This window comes from Diabrotica undecimpunctata, chromosome 6 (genome assembly GCF_040954645.1).
Source record: "Diabrotica undecimpunctata isolate CICGRU chromosome 6, icDiaUnde3, whole genome shotgun sequence".
Classification (NCBI taxonomy): domain Eukaryota; kingdom Metazoa; phylum Arthropoda; class Insecta; order Coleoptera; family Chrysomelidae; genus Diabrotica; species Diabrotica undecimpunctata.
Window position 1 is genome coordinate 124,040,298 of NC_092808.1, and position 23,201 is coordinate 124,063,498.

Below are 23,201 nucleotides of genomic sequence, written 5' to 3' on the forward strand. Positions count from 1 at the left end.
TTTTCTATCTAAAACATAATTCATGCAGTAGAGGGTTAATAAATTGTCAGACTATTTTTTTTTTCAATTTCTTTTATTAGAAATAACTACCTGACTTTCATGGTTGTAAACTTTCTTTTTCGCTTTTACAAAAAAAAATATGGGACTTTGGGACAAGTGTTGCTAGGTATTTCTAATTGTACGAGAATAGTATAGAGAATGGACTCCCTTTCCCCAGTCCTCCTTTTAATCCAAATGTGAAGTGAACATACAAATATTGTATATTTATATGTATGTGCAAAGAATATAGACGCTTATAAGCGTCTATATTCTTTGGTATGTACTAAAAACTATTTAAACTTAACTGGCAGGAATATTTTAATAAATTGTTTTTATCAATCCATGATTCCATTCTTATATTTTCTTTTCTATTATGTTTTTCACAACTGATTCTTTAATTATTATTTGTATTGAAAAAAACTGTAACTGACGATAATAAATAAAGCTACAACAATTTTTTATTTTACTATAAACAATATAAATGGGTGATATTTTGCTTTAAAATTAAAAACGACGGTGAACCTTAATATATTATCAATATGAGCAAAGGCCGTAGAACATCAAATAAGAAGAAGAAATGACATTGACAAGTTTGGCATGTAAAATGGTAACTTACCAAAATCCCCATCCTTCATAGTAACAGTAACACTGGCAGAAGTTGTTGCTTTGTTGTCCTAAAGATGATGTATCATAATATTTAGCTTTTAAATACTATTTATAATGAATAAAATACAGAACGGTAAGTTTATAAACAACATTTTACAGACGAAAAGTAACTCATTTACTTTTAGCCAATGGAATTTCAATTCCACAAAATGACAAAAGTAAAGACTGGCAGTTGGAGATATTAATGGAAAAGCTAAGATCGAAAGCTTCACAATTTAAAACTTTGCCAGAAATTTCAAAAAATGTTCGAATGACATTACTAGTAAGATATACATTGACATGTAAATATTGGGCTTGATTTTATGAGTTCCTTCAATTTTGTTTTAGGAAAAAAGATATGCTTCTGATAGTGTAGAGAAAAGCCAACATCAAAAATGTTTAGATACTTTACAGTATTCTATCAAAGTTACATCACTTCAAAGTATGGTAGAAAGGCTGGAAAGTTTAACTAGGCAATTAGGGTAAGTTCATAATTTTAACATTTTAGTTAAAGATAGTTAAATAAAACATACTATTATTTATTATTAAAACAGTCGTATTTGTGAATAGGTATGATGAGGTAATTTTAAACCCACGGCATTTTCAATAGTAATTCTGCATTATTGAAATTAGGCATTAGTCAAAATTTACATTAGTAAGAAATAATTAAATAAAGTGTTGCCTTAACAATTGGTATATATAAGTACTTAAAAATTAGAATATATTATTAAAAAATTAACTTTTTAGGTTCTCTGTAAATTTACCATACAGTTATGTCATGTACAAAACTAATAAGGAATAAAGTGATGCAACAGAGTATAAAAAGGTCCAACAGGCTTTTTGAAACTAAAAAAAACCTATATTGATTGTCGTAATGATTTTTTAGGAATATTACCATTTTTCTCCTCCATATTTAAATAATTCTATGTTTATTCCATCTTTACCCAGTGCTTTATTTCTGAGACTATTCTTCACAATTTCAATTACTTTTTCTGTTATCAGAATATCTATTTTGACATCATCTATCTATGTCTTCTACTTTCACGATAGGTTGTTCCTATTGTTCATTTAAGTTTTGAAAGTATTCCTTCCACAATGACTTATATTGTTCTTCATCTTCTTTCATCAGTTATCTTTGTGTATAGCTTGTTGTGTTTTCTTTGCTTTGATTTTTTTATGCAAGCATTTCTAGTTGTTGGTTTTACTCTTCTTTTCTGTTTCAAAATTTACTTTTTCTTACATTAAGTTTCTCTTACTTGTATTATTTTTTTACTTTGTTTTCTGAGTTCTTCATATTTCTTTTTAACTTCCTCTCTATTTTTTATAATCCATACCATATTTGGTGATTTTTCCTTTATTTATGTTCCCTATGATTATCATTATACAATTAATTTGTTTTTTCTCAATATTTCTTTTGCTGTTAGTTGTATTATATGCCTTACTTTATTTCAGGTATAGTGTCAGTGTCATTATATAATTTAGCCACATTCCATTTAATTTGTTTCATCCTTATCAGGTAACACACATCCAAGAATTACTTGATGAAGATTATCCTTAAAAAATGGTATTTTGCAATTGCTTTTAACAGAAAACTCGAAATTTCAATTTTATTAATTTTGTTTTGTTTAATGACGTAGTTACCTAACAGAAACTGCATTACGAATCATCATAACATGCACATCTGGGCTGAAGAAAAACCCCATGCAAAAAAGTCTCTCATCACCAAAGCACTTTTAAAGTCAATGTTTAGTAGGAATTGTGAATAATATAATAACGTAAAAAAGCCAGTATTTTATTCAAACAATTTAAATGGTGAAAATTATTTACACTTTCTACAAAATGTATTATTAGAGTACTTAGATGAGGTCAATCTCATAGTCAGGAAAAATATGTGGTTTGTACTGGATGGTGTTCGAATTGGAAGTGGCCCTGATGCGTCTATTTCTTGGCCACCCAGAGATGCAGATCTTAACCTAATTGACTTTTGCTTCTGGGGTTTTATGAAAGGGGACATATATTTTGTAGCAATTATGAACAAATAACAACTAAGTAATATAATCAAGGAAGCTGCAAGTCGATTCCATTAGAAGCCCAGGATTTTCCAAAATATTCGATTTTCTCTTTTAAAACGTTGCTGAAGCCATGTTTAATTGACACCATCAGACCCTTGCAGATCATTTTTTATAAAGGCAAACATATTAACATTGCCTTTTCTGTACATACTTTAACTGATAATGTATGTTACAGGAAATGAGCATACACTAAATAAAAACAGTGATGTACATTCTTATAATAGTAATTACTATTTTAATGGGAATAAGCCACAATTGAAGGTTAAAATAAGTTTATCACTTAAAACAGTTCATAAAACACTTTTTTGTCGTTAATAAAAGTATATCATGTATATATAACAAAAATATATAGGTTCACTTGTACAAAAAAGTAGTTAAGAAATCTAAAAAAAAAGTGCCTATTTTATGAAACATGAGAAAGCAAATTCTTTCCTTTTGAAGGCCCAAATGTACATTTCACTTCTGGAGTTTCCATCTTGATTTTCCTGTACAACCAGGGTTTTTGCACCTTAAAGGTAAAGGTAGCTGTGGGTGCTCTGGAAAATGTTCATTGTTATCAAATTGCCCTCAGTAAGAGGTATAATTTCAATGTCTCATATATACTCTAACCAATAGTTTGTTATGGCCATGTCAACTGTATGGATAATTAGTTGAACATTCCACTTTCTGCAATTACTTTTTATTTTGTAAAACACAATAAGAGCATCTGTTTTATCTATGCCACCTTTTGTATAACTTCTGGTCGACTATGTCAATGGAACATTTTGTTTTTTTATTCCATTGTTCCACATCTGTACCAACCCCAACGAAGTTGGATACCATTATCACTGGCTTGTTATCTAATCATCTGGTTACTACAATTACATCTGAAGCAATAATTTGTTCCATTTATCCTCTCTTGATTTTTGAAAAATTTTTACATCAGTTAGAGGTGGTTTAGAAAATCAAAAGTATTGATTTTTGGTTGAGAATTTATGAAAGGTTGTAGCTCGTAAATTAATTGTCACAGTACAATGCATGCTTATTAGGTTCAAATACTTTTGATAATAGCAATATGATAGCTCCACTCTGTCATTTTTTAAATAAAAAAGTTCTATTTCTGTGGTACTACCTGGATAGATTAGAAAATTGTAAATCAATCCACTTTCACCACCTAATACATATAGTATTACTCCCCATGGATTGGGTTTATTTTTGATGTATTGTTTTATAGACAATCTCCTGTTAACTGGCATGATTTGTTCGTCTATGCAAACATTTGTTTCTATCTGCAGTTCTCTTTAGGAAAGATTCAAAAACTGGTCGAACTTTCCACAGTTTGTCGTCACTGTGCCTGGGTTCAAGCTTGTCAACACAATGTATGTGGGTGTGAAGTTTGAAAAAATGATTAAATGTCATTGTGTCTGGCAAAAAATATCAATTTTTTAAAGATTTGTCATAATACATTAGCAGTTTTGGAAATTTTAGACAGCCTGTTAAAATACTAAGGCCAAAAAACGATTTTATTTCTTGCAGGTTACATGGTACAAATCTCTCAATTCCAGTTTGCAAAGCGTACATAATCGTGTATTTAACGAAATTTTCAAAAAACCTTTGGGAAAAATATTTCAGATAATATGTAACTGGATATTCTTCAGAACAGTTTTCATTAGAAATCCGTGTTATTTTATTAGGTAATTGTCGTGTTACATATTGATTATGTAATCATTTTACATATTTTTTCAGAGTAATAAAGTTATCCTAGTTTTCGCCCTGTTTATCATGATCTTCCTTTAAATTAAAATACAAAATAATAAAAAATTAAATAATAAACCCACAGTCTTACACTGCAATGAATAATCAACACTAATTTTCAGCATTTAGATTCCTGTGAAACAATCTAAAACAGTTTTGCAAACACAAACACGGCTCTTCTGGGCACTGCGGACAATAATACATAGTATCTTTTCTAATTTTAGTTGTGTTCCAGCAATATTTGCATCGTCTTCTATTTGTTTTCCCATCAGCACCTTTTGGACAATTTTGTGGTAAATGTTTCACTGATGGTTTTGTAACCAGTAGATCTTTTGGATTTGGCCCTAAAAGATTCTCAGTAACTGAAAGCCTAAAATGGTAAAGAGACATCTTTTGATTTCTGCTATTATATAGAAAATAAGCATTCATTACTATGAGTTGAAAGATATGCACTCTTAATTTTTCGTACCACCTTGTGTTCACAGAAATAGTAGCTCAGCATTTGATCACTTAAGTCTATTCCACATTTGTATTTGTTATATTGAGCGATTAACTTAGGTTTCTCAGATACTATTCCTCTTCTAGAAGTAGTACTTACCATCTGATCATCAAATTCTGAAGAAAGCATGTATATGTCTCGTGTGTCTCTCCCGTTGGTTACACATATTCCTTCAGGACTGTACACACTGGCTACTTCATGTTTTTTTAGTTTTTTTGACATCACTTCCTGGGACATATTCGGTCATTTCTTATAGTACCTTTAACATACGATTGAACTTAAAGTAATTGTCTAGTCAAATCAATCCTATTATAAAGGTTAGCCATCTACAAGGCATGTCTAACGTTCATATAGTCCCCCATTAATTTTAGTATCACCTTTTTGTGTGTGATCTTTTGCTCCAGCACAGACTATTAATTTTTGAATATGCCCAGAATGTTCTGTTAACATGTACACCTTCATTCCAAATTTGTCTTTTAACTTTCACATACTGTATAAATTTCAACATTCCTCGTCATAAAACTAACGATTTTTCTATGCATATTTCTTTTTTTGGATAATAAATAGTATTCGTTCTATTATTGAAGAAATCAACCAATGCGGATATTTTACACAGCACTAAGGGATTTCTGTATTGCCATTAAACAGAGCCTCGGATTTTGTCAAGAAACAATGTCCCAATTTAAAATTCTAAGACCATAAGAAATCAGACCATAATCTTCATAAAATCATAATTTGTATATGCCAAATGGAACTCTTCTCTACTTCTATCCTTTTTAATGTGGATTTATTCATAATGTAGTCAATATTTTCTTTTATATTTTAGGTTAAAATTTGTAGTGGAGCCTTCTGGAGTTTTTATATCATCCGATATGTTTTATTTGGAGGTAGTCTTAAATCCAAATGGATGTGTAGAAGATGTAAAGATCCATCATGAAGGCAAGAAAGAGCAACAAAGTTGTACTGAATTAGTTAATTGTTTATCTAAAGGAGATTTTGCTGATTTTACTGCTCAGCTAGAGGGATTTACCTCTATCTATCAGTTAAATGCCGAGAAGAAGATTAAATGTAAAGCTTTTACAGCTTTGGAATGTTTAGAAGCGGACCTATTAACATTAGGCCAGATAGACAATGAATCGCCTGTTACAGAACCTTTCTTTTACTCTAGTCTAGGAATTCTTGAGAAAAGAAAAGGTGGACATCCTATGAAACTTACATATTTTGTGTCTCCTTATGACCTTCTTAACATAGAAAAAAATGAGATTGAACCAATTAAGATTGATACCATCACCAACAAAGGTTTGGGATATAGTGTTACTGTTTGCATGGAGGGATCTGCAGCTCATAAGTTACAAACTACTACTTTAATAACTCTTGACAATTATACTGGAAAAAGGTAAGAAACTTATTATTGTAGTAAATTTTATTTTAAGTGATTATTTTGAAACATGCCATTAGAAATGTATGTATCTAATAACCTATCCTTTGGTTTTGCTTTTTAACAATGCTTCTTCAATACCTTTCATCGCTCTCTGTCTGTATAAGCTCCTCATCTTGTTGCTCTCTGGCTTTGACTCTTAAGCTTCTTTTGCAATCTAAAATTCGCGTACACGCCCGCTTCCACACACAGCCCTGAGTTCGATCACAACAAAACTATGATTCCGATTCGGCTGAAATTTTGACATTTGCCGTCCACGATATGGTAATAAATTTCTCTGGCGATAGTGGCGCCGTCGGGCGATGAAGCTAAGTACTTTTTTGACCTCTATCGTTGGTACATAATATTAACGAATTTAGACGCTAATAGAAGCATACTTCAAATGGGACATTTGTCCACGGTTAGTATACTTCAAAATACCCCTGTAGAGTTTCAAAAAGATTCAGTTATTAAAAAGTATTAAAAGTTAAAATAATATCTTATTTTAAATTTGATTTAACTGGAAGTACCAGAACTTAACCAAAAATCGAAACACCGCAATAAAAAGGTAGGTAAAGGTTTAGGTATCAGCACTATTTATTAGTGTTAAACTTTTGCAATGTAGCCAAACAATGATTAAACGGTGATTAAACGGTATTAAGCGTGATTAAACGGTAAGGACGGATAAGAATATATAGATGTTTCACAAAAATAAGAAATAAAAAGATTGAAACGTATTAAACGCTTCTTCGATTGAAACGAAGAAGCGTTTAACATGTTTCAATTGATATTACACACACCTATTTTTCAATCTGTTATCCTGAATATCTGAAAGAATCAGAACTAGCCTGTGAAATTTTTAAAAAGAATCGATATTACTCATACCTATTTTTCAATCTGTTATCCTGAATATCTGGAAGTATTTTTTTATTGTTTTCTTTCACCCATTGTCTATGCAAGTTGTGATGTTGATATTGAGAAAATGTACATTGTGTAAAGTAGAATTTCACTATTTGGGAGAGTGATTCATCGTTTAAACGGTGAATATCCTCAAATTTAAATGTACACAGTGGCCCTCGAAAACTACCTGTTTTCTCAATTGCAATTTGCGTTTTCTCATAAGAAATTACACAATATATAAGTAGTATATTTATTTGTACTTCTCTATAGAAAAGCTGACCAGGAGTAGTCTTACAGTGTAGCCAATTCTTGTTCACAAGTAGTAATTATGGTCATACAAAACCTGTATTCTTCCACTCAGCGATTATTACCGTCATAAAAATACCAAAAAACATGATTTTTTCAATAGTAAAAATTAAGCACAAAATTGTAATTAAATAAATTTTATTTATATGTTCCGTTTCGTTACATATTTAAATTTATAAAATAAAAATCGATATTTTAAAACAATATTTTTCAATCGTTTGGCAACTTTGGAACTCCGTTTCAATTCCGACCCACAGAAAGCCGTAAAACTAGTTTTTGTCGAGCAAGTGATTATCAACAATAGTTCATTTACATTGGCGTTTCTGGGGGTAGGGCATGTGTTGCATTTTGTGAATATATTTTATGCGATAAGTTTGTGTTATTGATAATACGAGTGTTATAGTTTATCGTTTTATAGTAAATTTTTAGTTATATTCTGTGATTATTTGGTTTGAGTTTTATTGGAGTTGGACGAAAAACCGGGTTGTTCCAACAGAAGATAGCAAAATTCTGATGTTGATTCCAAAAATGAAAAGCCGCAAAAGAGACGGAAAATGTTAACGTCCGAAGAGAAGGTAATGATACGAAACGTTTATGAAGGAATTGTCGGCAGAAAAATGGCATTAAATGTTAGCCAAGCGGTCGACATTTGTAGCAGTTTAACAAAAGTATCCGTTAGCTGTATTTATCGTGTACTTAAAAATACATCGGAAAATAAAAAGCAAGAAAAAGGTGGAACTAGAGGTAGGAAAAGCATTGTTTTGGATGACGAGACAAGGAATATTATACGTCGAAAAATTGATTCATTTTATTTTCGGAGTGAAATTCCAACATTGAAAAATATTTCTCAAGAGCTCGAAAACGATGACTCCTTACCCAAGATATCTCGTAGAGTCTTAATCAGGATCATGCGCGAAATGAACTTTCGATATGTAAAACTCAACAGAAAAAGTATGCTATTAGAAAAAAATAAAATTATTGTGTATAGAAGAAAATATTTAGAAGAAATACGCAAAATTCGCGGCACTGGACGCAAAATATGTTATTTGGATGAAACCTGGATTAACGAAGGTCATACAGTTGGAAAAGTTTGGCAATATTTAAATGTCAAAAGTAAACGCGAAGCATTTATAAAAGGCTGATCTACAGGATTAAAAGCTCCATTAGGAAAGGGACGGCGTAATCATCACCCATATAGGAAGTGATACAGGGTTTCTTGATGATGGTTTTCTTCAATTTGAGTCGAAAAAAACAGGTGATTATGAAAGAAATTGAAAGGGAGGATTCAAGAATGGCTTACAGAAAAGGGGATTGCATACAAAGAATCAATGCTCAAAATTTAGCTACTTGACATTGCACGGTTAAGAAAAAGTGAATATCTTAAATATGCTGTAGATGAAACTGCAAAAGATTATGGTGTCAAAGTTCTGCGTCTACCACCTTATCATTGCGAACTTAATCCCATTGAACTTATCTGGGCGCAAGTGAAAGTAGAAGTAGCACGCAATAACAAAACGTTCAAATTAAACGAAATTAAGAAACTTTTGATTCAAGTAATCCTCCATGTAACTCCAGAGAAATGGGCTAAATGTATAGGCCACATAATTAAAGAAGAACATCGTATGTGGGAACTTGACACTCATATCGAAGTTTCACTAGAGCCAATTATAATTACACCAGGTGGTGAAGGTAATGACAGCGATAGCAGCACAGCATCTTCAGATTTAGACAGCGAATAATATTTTCTAATAGTTATGTTCTAATAGTTTGAAATAGTTAATAAGAACATCAGCATAAAAAAAATCAAAAACAAAAAAAAACGAGAAAAACATAGTAAGTGTGTATAGTGTTTGTGTTTAAATAGAATAGTACAAACATTATTTTTATTTTGTTTTTATAGAATTTTATTTTGTTTTATAGGATTTTATTTTGTTTTGTTTTATACTGTTTAAGTGTTTTGTTCATTTTATTTAATAAGACAATATGGCTCTTGGCGAACACCCATTTAAAAAAAGTAACGCGCCACAAGACATACCTCTGGGGTGGTGTGGAAACTGTCTTAAAATTTGTTTTAAAAAAATTTCATTGTGTAACTCGGACGGGTCACGTCAAAAGACGTATTAGCGTAACTTCCGCGACAACCGGTTGGTATCAGTAAACTTTCTGCAAAATTACTTGTTTTTTATAGCTTTTTGTTTGTGGCATTCTGTATTTTTAGGGGAATGTAGGGAATGAGCCACAAAATATTTATTCATATGTTTATTTATTGTCGTTTCGTTCTCTATATCCAGAGACCGTTTTCAAACATACAAATGACAGATATATTTATTTTTCTATAGCTTCTTGTTTGTGGCATTCTGTATTTTTAGGGAGAAGGTTGGAAATAAACCACAATATATCTATTTACATGTTTAATACACTGACGTTTCGATCTCTATTCCGTTTTTAAAGATAGAAAAAAAAAAGAAAATAAACAATATAAGATTATAAAAATATATAATAATAAACAAATAAAATAAATATAACTATCATTTATATCTTTCAAAGCGGTCTTTGGATATAGAGATCGAAACGTCAGTAAAAACTTGTAAATAAATATATTGTGTGGCCTATTTCGAACATTAATATTTGAAAAATAAAATATAATTAAAATTAAAATAAAAGTGAGTGTACGTCACTGGATTTTCATACGTCTTTCCGCATTTCTGCGCCTTTAAACGATGAATCACTCTCTCAAATAGTGAAATTATACCATAGTTTATACTAATTTGAAATAGTTTTCTAACGTTGGTATTTTTTAACTTTTTAGTAGTCCCTCTGTTATTGGCCTTAACAGTCAAAATTCTGCAGTTATACCAGCTTGTTTTTTATTGAAGTTGAATAAACCTCTTCCTATGTGTTTGTCTTTAGTTAGACAAATCCAGCAAATATATCCATGGACCGAAATAGACAGTGCTCCAGTATACCCTCTACTTAATCTGATTGTTACTCATTGCAGCGATAATAAAATGAATTCCAGTAACAATAAAGGACTTTTTGTTGTAAGTAAATGTTACATATTTTGTCTTTTTAGTTAAATGTACTAAATACTTATTTTAAAAATATTTTACAGACACTTCCAGATCAAAATCATTGTTACTTTATGACTGAAAATAAGAATATGGAGGGTGTTTTAGTAACTAGCGTACCTTTTAGTCACCCTATGGATGTTAATAATATTCTAGCGATACTTAGAGAACAAGCATTGTTTAACACCATTATTAGTAGCTGCGTTAGGCCAAATAGTAAACAAGGTAAGTGTTTAAGACAGAAGTGGCATAATACCACGGGCCCCCTGCCTATGGGGGCCTCTGGCACACAAGTGACCTAATATCTTTAAGAAAATTTAGTAAAAAATATAAATTTTATATATTTAAGTACTTAAAATTAATTAACGTTAAATACACACTATATTATTTGATAGTTACGATGCTATTTTTGCTATAAAAGTCCGGTGTGTGGTAGTCCAAAAAGCACTAAAGAAAACGATTCTCTTTAATTCCAAATAAGACAAAAAAAAATTAATTTAAAAATATTTTATTGAAAAGACACACAAAAGACTACACAAAAAATTGGTTATGGTACAGGTGTTAGAACCCGTTAAGCAACGGAACGGAATTCTTGAACTTTTCGAAATGACGGATTCGATATCTTCTCCAAACATACTTATTGAAACATGCTTTTTAGAAAGATGTTCCACCTCGCCAAAAATATTGGCATTCAAGAGTTAAACATAATCGGAGATTTTAATGCGAAAATATTCAGAACTGTAGAGGACGATGACCTACAAGGTGTTCTAGTAAAATACGGTCTTGAAAAAAAAATGAAAGGGGAAAACACCTTTTAAATTTTTGCACAGAGAATGACCTCTTTATTTCTAACACAACCTTTAAAACCGCCCAAGACGTCTATATACATGGCGCTTATCAGATGAAAGGTACAGGAACCAAAATGATTATATCCTGATTAAAACCTCCATAAAGAACGCAAACACTTACCAAGACAAAGACTGCAACAGCGATCACCACTTCCTTTTTGCTGAAATTCATCTTAACAGGCCATAAAAACACCCTCCCGAACTGGTATCTAAGAAACATCTATAAAATCATACACATAGCCACACCAAAACTTAAAGGAACATAAGACTTGTATGAGAAGGGAAAAGCGAAACTTGGGTATCAGACATGGGACATAATACTTGGAATGGGCTTGGACAGTGAAGCTTCTTCTTCTAGTGTCGACTAATAGTACTAATAGTAATTAGTACCGCTAATGAAGGTTGGCTATAATCATTGCAAATGAGTCTTCTTTAAAGCGTCTGTGTATTTGCCAATGTTCAATCGCGAATGTTTTTGTCAGGATATTTTTCGTCTACCTCGAATGTTTTTTTATTCGATTTTTCCCTTCATAAATATGTGCCCCAAATGTGCTGTCTTTCTACTTTTAATGGTGGTCAAAATTTCTCTGTCTCTTCCCATACCGTGCAACATCATTTCTTTCGTAATATGATCTATCCATGGTATTTTCAAAATTCTTCTAAAAAGACACATCTCAAACGCTTCCAACTTTCTCATTTAGTCAAGATTAACAGTCCAAGCTTCTGCACCATAAAGAAGAGTACAGTGGATATAACATTTTACCATCCGATATCGGATTTGGTTACTCAGAAATTTCCTTATCTTCAAAAAGGCTGCTCTTGATTGCTCCATTCTTGATCGCATTTCCGATTTCGAATGTAGATCTTCAGTAATCCAGACTCCTAAGTACTTCATTTTGTTCACTTGCTCAATATCTTCATTTTTTATCTCGATCCTTGTTATAACTTTGCCTCTCTTACTGATAACCATGGCTTTTGTTTTCTTAACCAAAATTGTTAAACCAAACTGTTGTCCAGTAACACAAATTGTGTTTGGTAGTCATTACTGATTAATCTATTGTCATTACAGTGTTTGGGGTTCTTGATTTTTGGTAGCGGAACAAACGTCGATAGTAGCCATGCTGTAGGTATCTCACCAGATTTGTAGATGTTGTTAAAGAGGATAGGTATTGTGCTTTAATTGTCTTTATCGAGTTTAATCAGCTCGATGTGAACTTTATCTGGCCCATGGGCTCTGCCAGATTTTGAGTTGTTTATAGCATGCTGGACTCAGATTTTAATATTAGATTTCCTCGCTATCAATTTGTGTTAGTTCCGTTCTTGTGTCCATGAAAAGATCTTGTTCGTGATTTTCCAAATAATTCTCTGACTTTTTTATGTAAATTATAATGATCATGCTTTTTCTGCAATTCCTCCAATTGTAATTCATGTTTCCATCGTCCACTTTTCCTTAGCCTCTTTTATTTTGTTTCTTTGTTGGGTTTTTGTTTCTAAATTTTCTTCTTTGTTCCATTATTTCCAGTATTTCTTTTAAGAGTCATTTCAGGTTTTCACACAGAGGTATAAACTTGTTAAATAGTACGCTAAAACTTACAACTAAAATTTTACAAGTACTAATAAATTAGGGGATAAGTTGAGCAGATGAACAATAGGGTTTTCGTAGTAGAAGATCATGTACCGATGAAATATTCGTTATTAGTCGCAAATTACTGACAAATCACTAGAGTATAATAGACCAGCATTTCTGTGTCTGATTGACCTAAAGAAAGCGTTTGACAGAGTAAGACTCAAAGATGTAATCCATCTTCTGTATAATAGAGAAGTTCCCCTAAATATTATAAAAACTATCGAAAACATCTACCAAAACAACAAAATGGAAGTCAGAAGAGATGGACAACTTACAGAACCTATAGAAATAGGCAGCGGAATAAGACAAGGGGGATTCATTGAGTCCCCTTTTCAATTTGATTATGGATGAAATCGATAGTCTGCAAAGACTGGTCCACAGATTTAACATAATAATAATAATAATAAATGTCTTTATTAACAACAGATTAAATTTTCTTTACAATGAAATATAATATCAGTAGGGCGAGATTCAGTTTGTGTACCACTGTGCAACAGCGGCACACAACTGCTCTTCCACCTAACCCCCCGAAAATAGGATAGATAGACTATATCTAAATAATGAAATTGTATTTACAATAAAACATAAAAATATTAAGTACATATTAAATTTATAAATTATAAACTATTTACTTTTTTTTTTAATTCTTAAATTTTTAAATTACTGTTCAGCTAACAACTGCTCATAAATTAATCTCTTGAACTTGACTCTAGACAGATTTTGAATATTGTAGGACAAACTGTTAATATTACAAGCAATTGAATATGAAAATGAACGTTTAAAAAAGGATGTTGTATGTTTAGGTAAAGTGAGGGTATACTTGTGTCTAAGATTAAGATTATGAACGTCCGTCCTATAAGTTATTCGTTTGTACAGGTATGGTGGAACTCTCTCTTGAATGATTTTATGGTAAAAACATAAAGCATGGAGTTTCCGACGATTTTTCATATTTAGCCACTTGACTACAGTGAAAACATGACTTATCCTTTGAAATTTCCTGATGCCAAAAATCAAACGCAAACAAGAATTTTGCAATTTCTGTATTCTCCATGAATCAAATTCAGTGAGACACGCATTGTAAAGCACGTCACAATAATTTAATTTTGATAATACCAGAGCATTACATAATAATGACTTTGTGGCCCTACTTAATAAATTGCGGCTTTGATACAGTAATTTTAAAACGGCGTAAGCTCGTTGTAAACAAAAATACTTACATGATATGTAAACCTTAAATCTTCGTCGAACCAAACCCCAAGGCTTTTAATCTTTTTGCTAAAAATTAAATTGTCATTTCCTAAGATAATTCGATTGGCATAATTCTCTAAAAATATTTTCCTATGGAGATTCCTCCCAAAAATGATACCCTGAGTTTTTGATGTATTCAATTTTAAACAATGATTTTGAGAAAAAATCTGTAGCTGAAGGTCATGATTTATTGCATTTACCGCTTGATCACACTCATTTGGATAAAATGACATATAGAGTTGGGTATCGTCTGCATAATAATGTGAACAGGACAAAAACACAGAAGGAAAATTAGATGTGTATATAGAGAATAAAATTGGACCTAATTGGACATAAGAGCAAAAGAATTTAATATGACAATCTCATCTCAGAAAACTAAAACAATAGTATTCAGCAAAGAACCAACCAGATGTAAAATAGAAATTGATGGCATCCGTATTGAACAAGTAATGGAAATAAAATACCTGGGAATTACACTGTCTAGCTATGGAGACCTGGACAAAGAAGTGAGAGATCAAGTACAAAAAGCAAATAGACTGGCAGGATGCCTTAATAACACTATATGGCGAAACAGACACATAAACACTGAGATGAAATCAAGAATTTATAAAGCCAGTGTAACACCAATAATGACATATGCCTCAGAAACAAGACTCGACACAGCCACAACGCGAAGGCTACTGGAAACGGCAGAGATGAGAGTACTGAGAATAATTACAGGAAATACGCTGAGAAATCGAAAGAGAAGTGAAGACATTAGAAGAAAATGTACAGTGTATAAGTGCATGGATACAAAATAGAAAAAAAGAGTGGAATAACCACATAAGCAGAATGGAGGAGACCCGTGTCGTAAAAATAGCAAGAGATAAGTCACCAATCGGCAGAAGTATCAGACGACCGCGCAAAAGATGGAGCGACAACCTTCCATAGAGGTATTAATCTGCCAATGAACAAGAAGAATTGCTTATAAAGAGGAAGAAGAAGAAGAAGAATTTAAGGTTTTTGGCTTCTTTTTTTTTTTGTAGAGTTTCGTTCTGTATCTTTACAATAGAATCTTTGATTTTGCTCCATATAATGTGAACATTCTCAGTGTTTTTCATTTCTAATGTTAATATTTTTATTTCTTGATTTATACAAGTTGAAGTCTCGGCACGTATTTCGTTTATCTTGAGCAACTGAGTATTCACCTTAGAACTTTTGGATTTTATTATCTTTTTTACCCTCAAGTTTCATTTTTGAGACAAGGAGGTTATGGTCTGATGGAACATCTGCTCCAGGGTAAGTCTTAACGCTTATAATGTAATTTCTAAATATTAGATTGGTTAGTATAAAGTCGATCTGATTTCTAATACACTTTTGTTTATTATCCTGTGGTGAACTCCAGGTATATAGTGTACAGGGTGGTAATCGAAACCATGTGTTCATAATCGCCAGGTTTTTTTCTTGACAAAATTGAGTCAATCTGTCACCTCTAGTATTTCTTTTTCCTAAACCATAATCACCTATTATATTATCCACTCGACCTTTTCCTGTCTTTGCATTTAAATCGCCCATTATTATTGTGATTTCTTCCTTTCTGGTGTATTGTAAAAGTTTGAATTGTTTATAAAAATGCTCTATTTCAGCTTTAGATTTATTTGCAGTTGGAGCATACACTTGCACTATATTAATGTTCACTGGCTTACCCTGTATTTGTAATAAGAGCATTCTCTCCGAAAAGGGAACCAGGAAATGTGCCAGGAAATCGAGACACGTCAAAATAAAAGTGAAACCAGGGATATGTTTCTTAAAATAATAAATAAATAAATAAATAAATACATGTTTCTTAAAATAAAATAAGGAAATCACACGTGACTTCTCACCAAATTATGATACTATAAGAGCAGAAAATGGAGAGACCCTAACAAAGCACATAAAACTCAAAGATAGAGTCATCCTGCGAAAATCTCATGGCTGATCATAAATCAACAACCACGATAATTACAGCAGATGATATTGAATTAGAACCAACATTTAATTTATATGACACACAACTGGAGGCAGCACTCAAAAGACTAAAAGTGTGTAAAGCCCCGAGTGTAGATCAGTGAACAGCAGAATGATCCCGGTAACAGTTGAAGTGGAGGTAGATCTACAGGATTTGACAAAGCATGTGGCAAACATGTAAGTGTCGGATTACTGGACCACCATAGTTTATGTACCAATCCACAAAAAAGACTCCAAAGAAATATGCGACAATTACCACACCATTGCTCTTATACCATTATAGAAAAATTATGCTGCAAATTATCTTAGAAAGACTTAAGTCGTACTTGTTCTCTGAAATACCAGAAGTACAGGCAGGATTTATGGGGCACCAGAGAACAAATTTTGAACTTACAAATGATCGAAAAATCAAGGGAATTCAATGTATGCACGCACGTGTGCTTTATTGATTAAAGCAGTGAGTAAAGCATTTGACTGTGTTAGATGGGGCAAAATTTGGAAATATCTGAAGAAAATTTATGCTTCAAAACACCTAGTCGCATTACTAGGGAACCTGTATGTAGAAACCTCTAGAGAGTACATGGAGAAATGTCAAAATCGTTTAGGGTTGGCAAGGGCGTAAGGCAAGACTTCGTGATAAACTCCATCATGTTTAACATCTATAGATAAGGCATTATGGGCGAAGAAATCTCAGAATGGGAAGGGAGCGTAGCCATTGGCGGCAGAAGAATCAACAACTATAGATACCATCCCTGGAGGATGCACCCAAAAAATCAAAAGATCAGCAATGGCCAAGAGAGCAATGAAAAAGCTAACCAAAATATAGAAAAGTCAACGTCACCATACATACAAAGATGAGGCTTGTAAAAACAATGCTGTTCCTTGAAGGAGGTTGATAAACGCACTATAGTTTATACACTATAAGTGCACTATAGTTGGCGTTTGAAATGTTTTGTTGCCGTATATATTACGAATTTTAGGTCCGAAATATTGTTACGGAAGAAATCATCACTTACTTTGGTCATATGGTGCGTAGAGATGTTCTGGAGAAGCTGACATTGCAGAGGACGGTGCAAGGAGCAAGATCTATGGGAAGAATACCAATAAGATATCTTGACCATATTACGAAAGAAGTCGAAGCCCCACTAAACCATTGCTTCAGTTTTTCAGAAGACAGAGAAAGATGAAAACAAATCACATGATAAAACATGATTTAGAATTCAAGGTGGCACGTGGCCCAAAACGGTCGACCGACTAGGAAGAGATAATTAATAAAGCAGATTAGGATTATTCACAAAAGATCTTGTAAGATCCAAGCGCAGAAAGGCTAAATAGTCTAGATGAGTTTACATAATTTATTTTTTAATTTTTTTGTCAGTCACTTCACCAGACCAAGGTCTCTCTGTGTACTTAGTTATTTCAGTATTAGATTTAATGTACATGTTTATTTTTAAATGTGTATTTTGGCTAATATTTTCATTTTTTAGATTTTGAAAACATGACTATGTTTGAAATAAGTGCACTTTCATCAACCCACATATCTATATCTCTAGAACACCCTGTAGAAGAAACCATGGCAACTGCAGAAATAGATCTTTCCGAAATTTGCGACATAATTTGTCGCATTCATAATCCAGGTACTCCACCGCCAGTGAATACACCGGATATCGCCACAGAATTATGTTCGAAAATATTAAAGAAATCTTTTTCAATTCCCATAACTCTAAGAGCTGTGATAAAATTGTGGGAGAAACAATCTATGCGAAGAAATCAATATGGTGGACACGAAAATTTTAATTTGCCCCTCGGTTCTGGGGATCCCGGAGGGCCAAAGGATCCGACAGGGGCAAATTTAGTTGAATTTGGCGGACTGAATGACAAGATTAAACAGGAACCGTCCAGTAATTCCGGGCATAACATGATGATGCAAGCAAGCCAGGGTATGTTTTTAAACGAATCTATGATGGCTTCAAATTTTCAAAACTTCCCACCTTCCGATGGGGTACTGACGACTTTGGAACTCACTAATATCCTCTCTGGTAAGTTTTAAATTTATAATAAACCATCTGTATATGACAGCCTTTTTAGTACAATTTATTAGCGTCACTTAAAAATGATTTAGTTATGTGTATTGACAGTTTAAAGTAATTTTGTAATAGTATCATATTCAGGTTGAGAATAGAATTTGATATAGCGAAAAATATAATATTGTTTTCCGCATGTGAAAAATTAAACACTTTTAGCGTTCGTTCTTCTGATTAATGCGTAAAAAGTGTTGAAGAATGTTCCTTCTACAGGGTGTTTCAAAAAAAGTTAACCCCGTCTCTAGGGTAGGTAAAAAACTGAAAACTAATTGGGGTTTGCTTAGTAAAAAATTTTTGTAACGCCATCCGTTTTCAAGATACGTTGAAAAAAAAAATTTTACGCATTTTTTACGATTTTGCCGAAACTACTGGCAACATTGTAATGAAATTTTATACGAATATGTTTTGGAAGCTGATACATCCCATGAATTTGTTTTTATATCTGATTCTCATAAAGGGCGCTAGTTACACGGATCGTACTAAGTATTAATCAATATACCTTTTTTAAGAGTATAATTATTGTTAATCAAAATTTCAAGTAAACTTAAACATCATTAAATTTTACACGAAAAAGGTACTCTTGGTAAAAATCGATACTGTGTACCATTTTCGGAATATTTTGATTTGAAAATTATGAAGTAATAATTGATGCTGGTAGTAATGATAAAGTTCTAATAGGTATACCTCTATTTTCTCCAAGTGTGCCATGGAAATCTGACATTTATTGATTGTTATGACGATAAATCAACAATAATTAGAGTTTTGAAACCTTGTTATTTGTAAAATCAAATCAAAATGTACTCAAATGTTGAATACATTGACCTGTTATTAACCTTAGGCGAATGTTTAGGATGTTCTAGTGCAACTATGACACGTTATGCAGAAAAGTTTCCTAGGAGAAACTTACCAAGTAAAAAAAACATTTAGAGCCTTTGAACGACTTTGTCGAGAAACTGGGAATGTGAGACCAAATAAAATAAATTCTAGTAGACCAAAACAACAAGAACAATTAATAAAGAAAATAATATTTTAAATTTACTTGATCAAGATCCAACAGTTAGCGTAAGGAATATAGCAAGACAAAGAAATAATTCTTCTTACTGATACTGAAAATACTGAAAGAACAGCAATTACATCCTTATCATTACAGACAAGTCCAAGAGCTCTTGCCAGATGATCTACCGGTTAGAGTGGATTTTTGTGAAACATTGCAACAAAGGACAGCCCACAACCCAAATTTTTTAAAATGCATTCTTTTTACGGACGAGGCCACATTTACGCGACAAGGTATGTTTAACTCCCATAATGCACACTACTAGTGTGATGAGAATCCAGGAGTCAAAAGGGTATCACATTACCAACACTCATTTAAAGTTAATGCTTGGGCAGCAACTTTAGGTAACAAATTAATAGCTTATCATATTCTACCTGCAAATTTAAATGGTGATATGTATCTTGATTTTTTAAACAATTCCTTATTCGAGATTTTAGAAGATTTAACGCTAAACGAGCGAAAATCGTTATTTTTTTATGCACGATGGAGCTCCACCACACTTTGATAGAAGGTGTCGTAATTGGTTGAGTAATCATTTTCCGAATCAATGGATTGGTGGAGGTGCAGAAGCTACGATTCATTGGCCTCCTCGGTCATGCGATTTTAACCCTTTGGACTACGCAGTTTGGTCGTATATTAAGAAAAAAGTCTGCTACAGAGGTAAATTCGCGCCAAGAATTGGAAGAAAGAATTCAACGTCAATTTAATGACATCATAGGTGATCCCCTACCGTTTAGAAGGTTAATGGAATCTTTAGAAAAAAGAATAGACTTGTGTATTCGCGAAAACAGAGGGCATTTTGAACACTTACTATAATTGAATTTTATTTTATGTTCTTAGTCATTAATTTAATTTTCGTCTTGTGAGTTTTGTTTAATTACTAACTATTTTATACCAGCATCAATTATTACTTCATAATTTTCAAATCAAAATATTCCGAAAACGGTACACAGTATCGAGTTTTACCAAGAATACCTTTTTCGTGTAAAATTGAATGATGTTTAAGTTTACTTGAAATTTTGATTAATAATTATACTCTTAAAAAAGTTATAATGACTAATACTTAGTACGATCCGTGTAACTAGCGCCCTCTATGAGAATCAGATATAAAAACAAATTCATGGGACGTATCAGCTTCCAAAACATATTCGTATAAAATTTCATTACAATGTTGCCAGTAGTTTCGGCAAAATCGTAAAAAATGCGTAAATTTTTTTTTCTTCAACGCCCTGTATTTTGAAAACGGATGGCGTTACAAAAAATTTTTACTAAGCAAACCCCAATTAGTTTTCAGTTTTTTAGAGACGGGGTTACCTTTTTTTGAAACACCCTGTGTATTGAGAAATACATCCAGCAATACCTCCTAGTTTTCCAGAACATACTCCACCCTCTGTAGATTATGTAGTGATGTTTCCGTAGAGAATCATGCTCTATGCTTATATTGTTCCTGATATATTTGAGATTTAGTCGGTACACCAGCAATAATGTGCGTATCAAGCAGTTTTTGTAGAGATTTCAGTACAAATGAGATCATATTATCGATCTTACGGACTAAGCTTTTTCCTGTTCAGTTTTCGTTTAAAACCTACTCTTATCAGTCTTTTTGCTTTTAATATGTTCAATTATTCTGTTGTGTCCTTCGAAACTCAGTTCTATGAGTTATTATTTTTTTTTAACCTATTTTCAATAATATGTATTTATTGTACTCTAATGTCGTTTTGCATCCGGTATTAGCATTACAGATAAATACTTGGGAACGATCAGTGCATTTCGTAATTTCCCAAATGTATTAGTCTTTTATTACAAATAATTAAATAGTTATATACTAACTTAATAGTTAGTTAATTCTTCTAGTTAGTTAGATCGTATCATATACATCACCGTTTGAATAGAGTTTGTCTTTGGGGGTCTAGAACAAATATAGTTTTGAGGCAACTTCTTTCTTTTTTATTATTATAATAATAATATTAGATTTTAACTACCTCTTATTTTCAGAAAATGTGGATAAAGCGGCCAAGCGTCAAAAGCGTAAACACGATGACAGCAATAAAAGTGGCAAACGGAAGGTGGGAACAGAAGACTCGGATTTAATAGAATCTTCCAGTTGTGATTCTACCTCAAGGAGTACCCCATTGTCACAAGAATTAGAAATCAGAACCCCGAATTCTATCTTGGGGTTTCAAACAGATCTTGAGCTTTCAGCTTTAGATCCAATGGATATTTTAAATTCTGCCGATAAACCGGATCCAGAATTTGATCATTTAGATGACATGGAAATCGAAGAAATAGCTGCAAAGGATTTTAAAAAAGAAAAGGAAAAATCTCCAGATATAAGCAGTGAAGCAGAAGAGAAAGTTTCTGGAATCAGCATTATTCCTGTTGCTCCCAGTAGCTCATTAAAAGAAAAGCGTGTTACTGAACCTGCGCCTATTTCAAACTCCCTTACAATAACTCCAATTCCAAATCAACCAACAAAAAACTCAGAGGAAAAATCGAAGGAAAAGAAAAGCAAGTCAATGCGAGATGACAAAAGCAAATTAGATAAAAAGAGAAAAAGAAAAAGAGATGAAAGCCCAATGGGGCCACCAGAAAAAGTACCTCATAAAGAATTTCTAGCTAAATCCAGCAGTACTTCGTTGAAATCTACAGAATCACCACCTCTTCCCCCTTCAACTCCTTCTTCCCCTACCACTACAAAAAAGTTTAGTCCATCTCCTACGCATAGTCGACCAGCTTCCATGAGTGGTAAATTAAGTCCGAATATGATTAAATCTAGTCTAAAGTCGAGTTCTTCGCATCACAGCCCTAAAAATTCACCAGCACATGTTCCCAGTAGCCCAAAGCAAGGCATATCCGAACTTTCCAGTCCAAAACATCACGGAACTTCCCCGAAACATCCTTCAGCAACGGGTTCAGGTAAACCCAGTATGTCAGCTTTAAAAAGCGCCGCCAACTCACCTTCCAGTAAAAGCAGCGATTCTAAATCTAAACCCAGTTTGAAGGACAGCTCCTCCCGCGACAAAGAGAAAAAATCGTCAAGTACCTTTAGTGTTTCAAATCAAAAAAATAAGAGTTCCTTAAACAAAGTGAAATCGTTGGAGCTGAATACCAGTGACGTGTCATCAGACGGTCTGCCTTCGCCCAGTGGTAATAGTGACTCGTCCAAAAGTAGTTCTAATCAGTTGCGTACTAATCGTAGTAAAGGTTCTTTATCGGCAATCGTCGATAAGTTAAAAGTAAATGCTCAACATTGTGATAGTTCAACAGACTTAAGTAGCAAATCGAGTAGTAACAAGGATAGGACTACAAGTAGCAGTGTTAAATCAAACGAATCTAGTAAATCGGTGCTTAAAATCGGGGATGCAAAAAACTCAGAGTATATGGTTAAGCCGAGTTCGGATGGTATTAAACTTACGATAAATAAAACTAGGAGTAAGGATAATTCTTCGAGTAAATTATCAGTTTCAACTCTAGCAAATAAGGGTAAGTACTTAATTTAGTATAAGTTGTTTTCCTATGTAATTAAGTTGTATATTTAGTACTATTTACTAATTGAAAAAACAAATGGATTGAACATGCAAATATAAAGAATGTTCGGGATATAGCAAAATGTAAAAGTCATTATCTCAATTCCAAATTTTCGGTATCTAACTCATTCTACAAATTGCAAAGCA

General features: G+C 32.6%; 1 protein-coding gene across 2 annotated transcripts in view; it reads left to right on the plus strand.

Moving 5' to 3' along the window:
- The first annotated feature begins 640 nt into the window (after window positions 1-640).
- Window positions 641-23,201, plus strand: part of MED1 (Mediator complex subunit 1) — a 41,045-nt gene continuing 18,484 nt past the window's right edge. For both annotated transcript variants that reach the window (XM_072535276.1, XM_072535277.1), the window contains exons 1-8: window positions 641-778; window positions 831-967; window positions 1,033-1,166; window positions 5,816-6,385; window positions 10,422-10,653; window positions 10,725-10,905; window positions 17,877-18,428; window positions 21,523-23,010. In XM_072535276.1, the coding sequence (XP_072391377.1) occupies window positions 760-778; window positions 831-967; window positions 1,033-1,166; window positions 5,816-6,385; window positions 10,422-10,653; window positions 10,725-10,905; window positions 17,877-18,428; window positions 21,523-23,010 (3,313 nt within the window). In that variant the 5' untranslated portion in view covers window positions 641-759. The remainder of the gene's footprint in view (window positions 779-830; window positions 968-1,032; window positions 1,167-5,815; window positions 6,386-10,421; window positions 10,654-10,724; window positions 10,906-17,876; window positions 18,429-21,522; window positions 23,011-23,201) is intronic.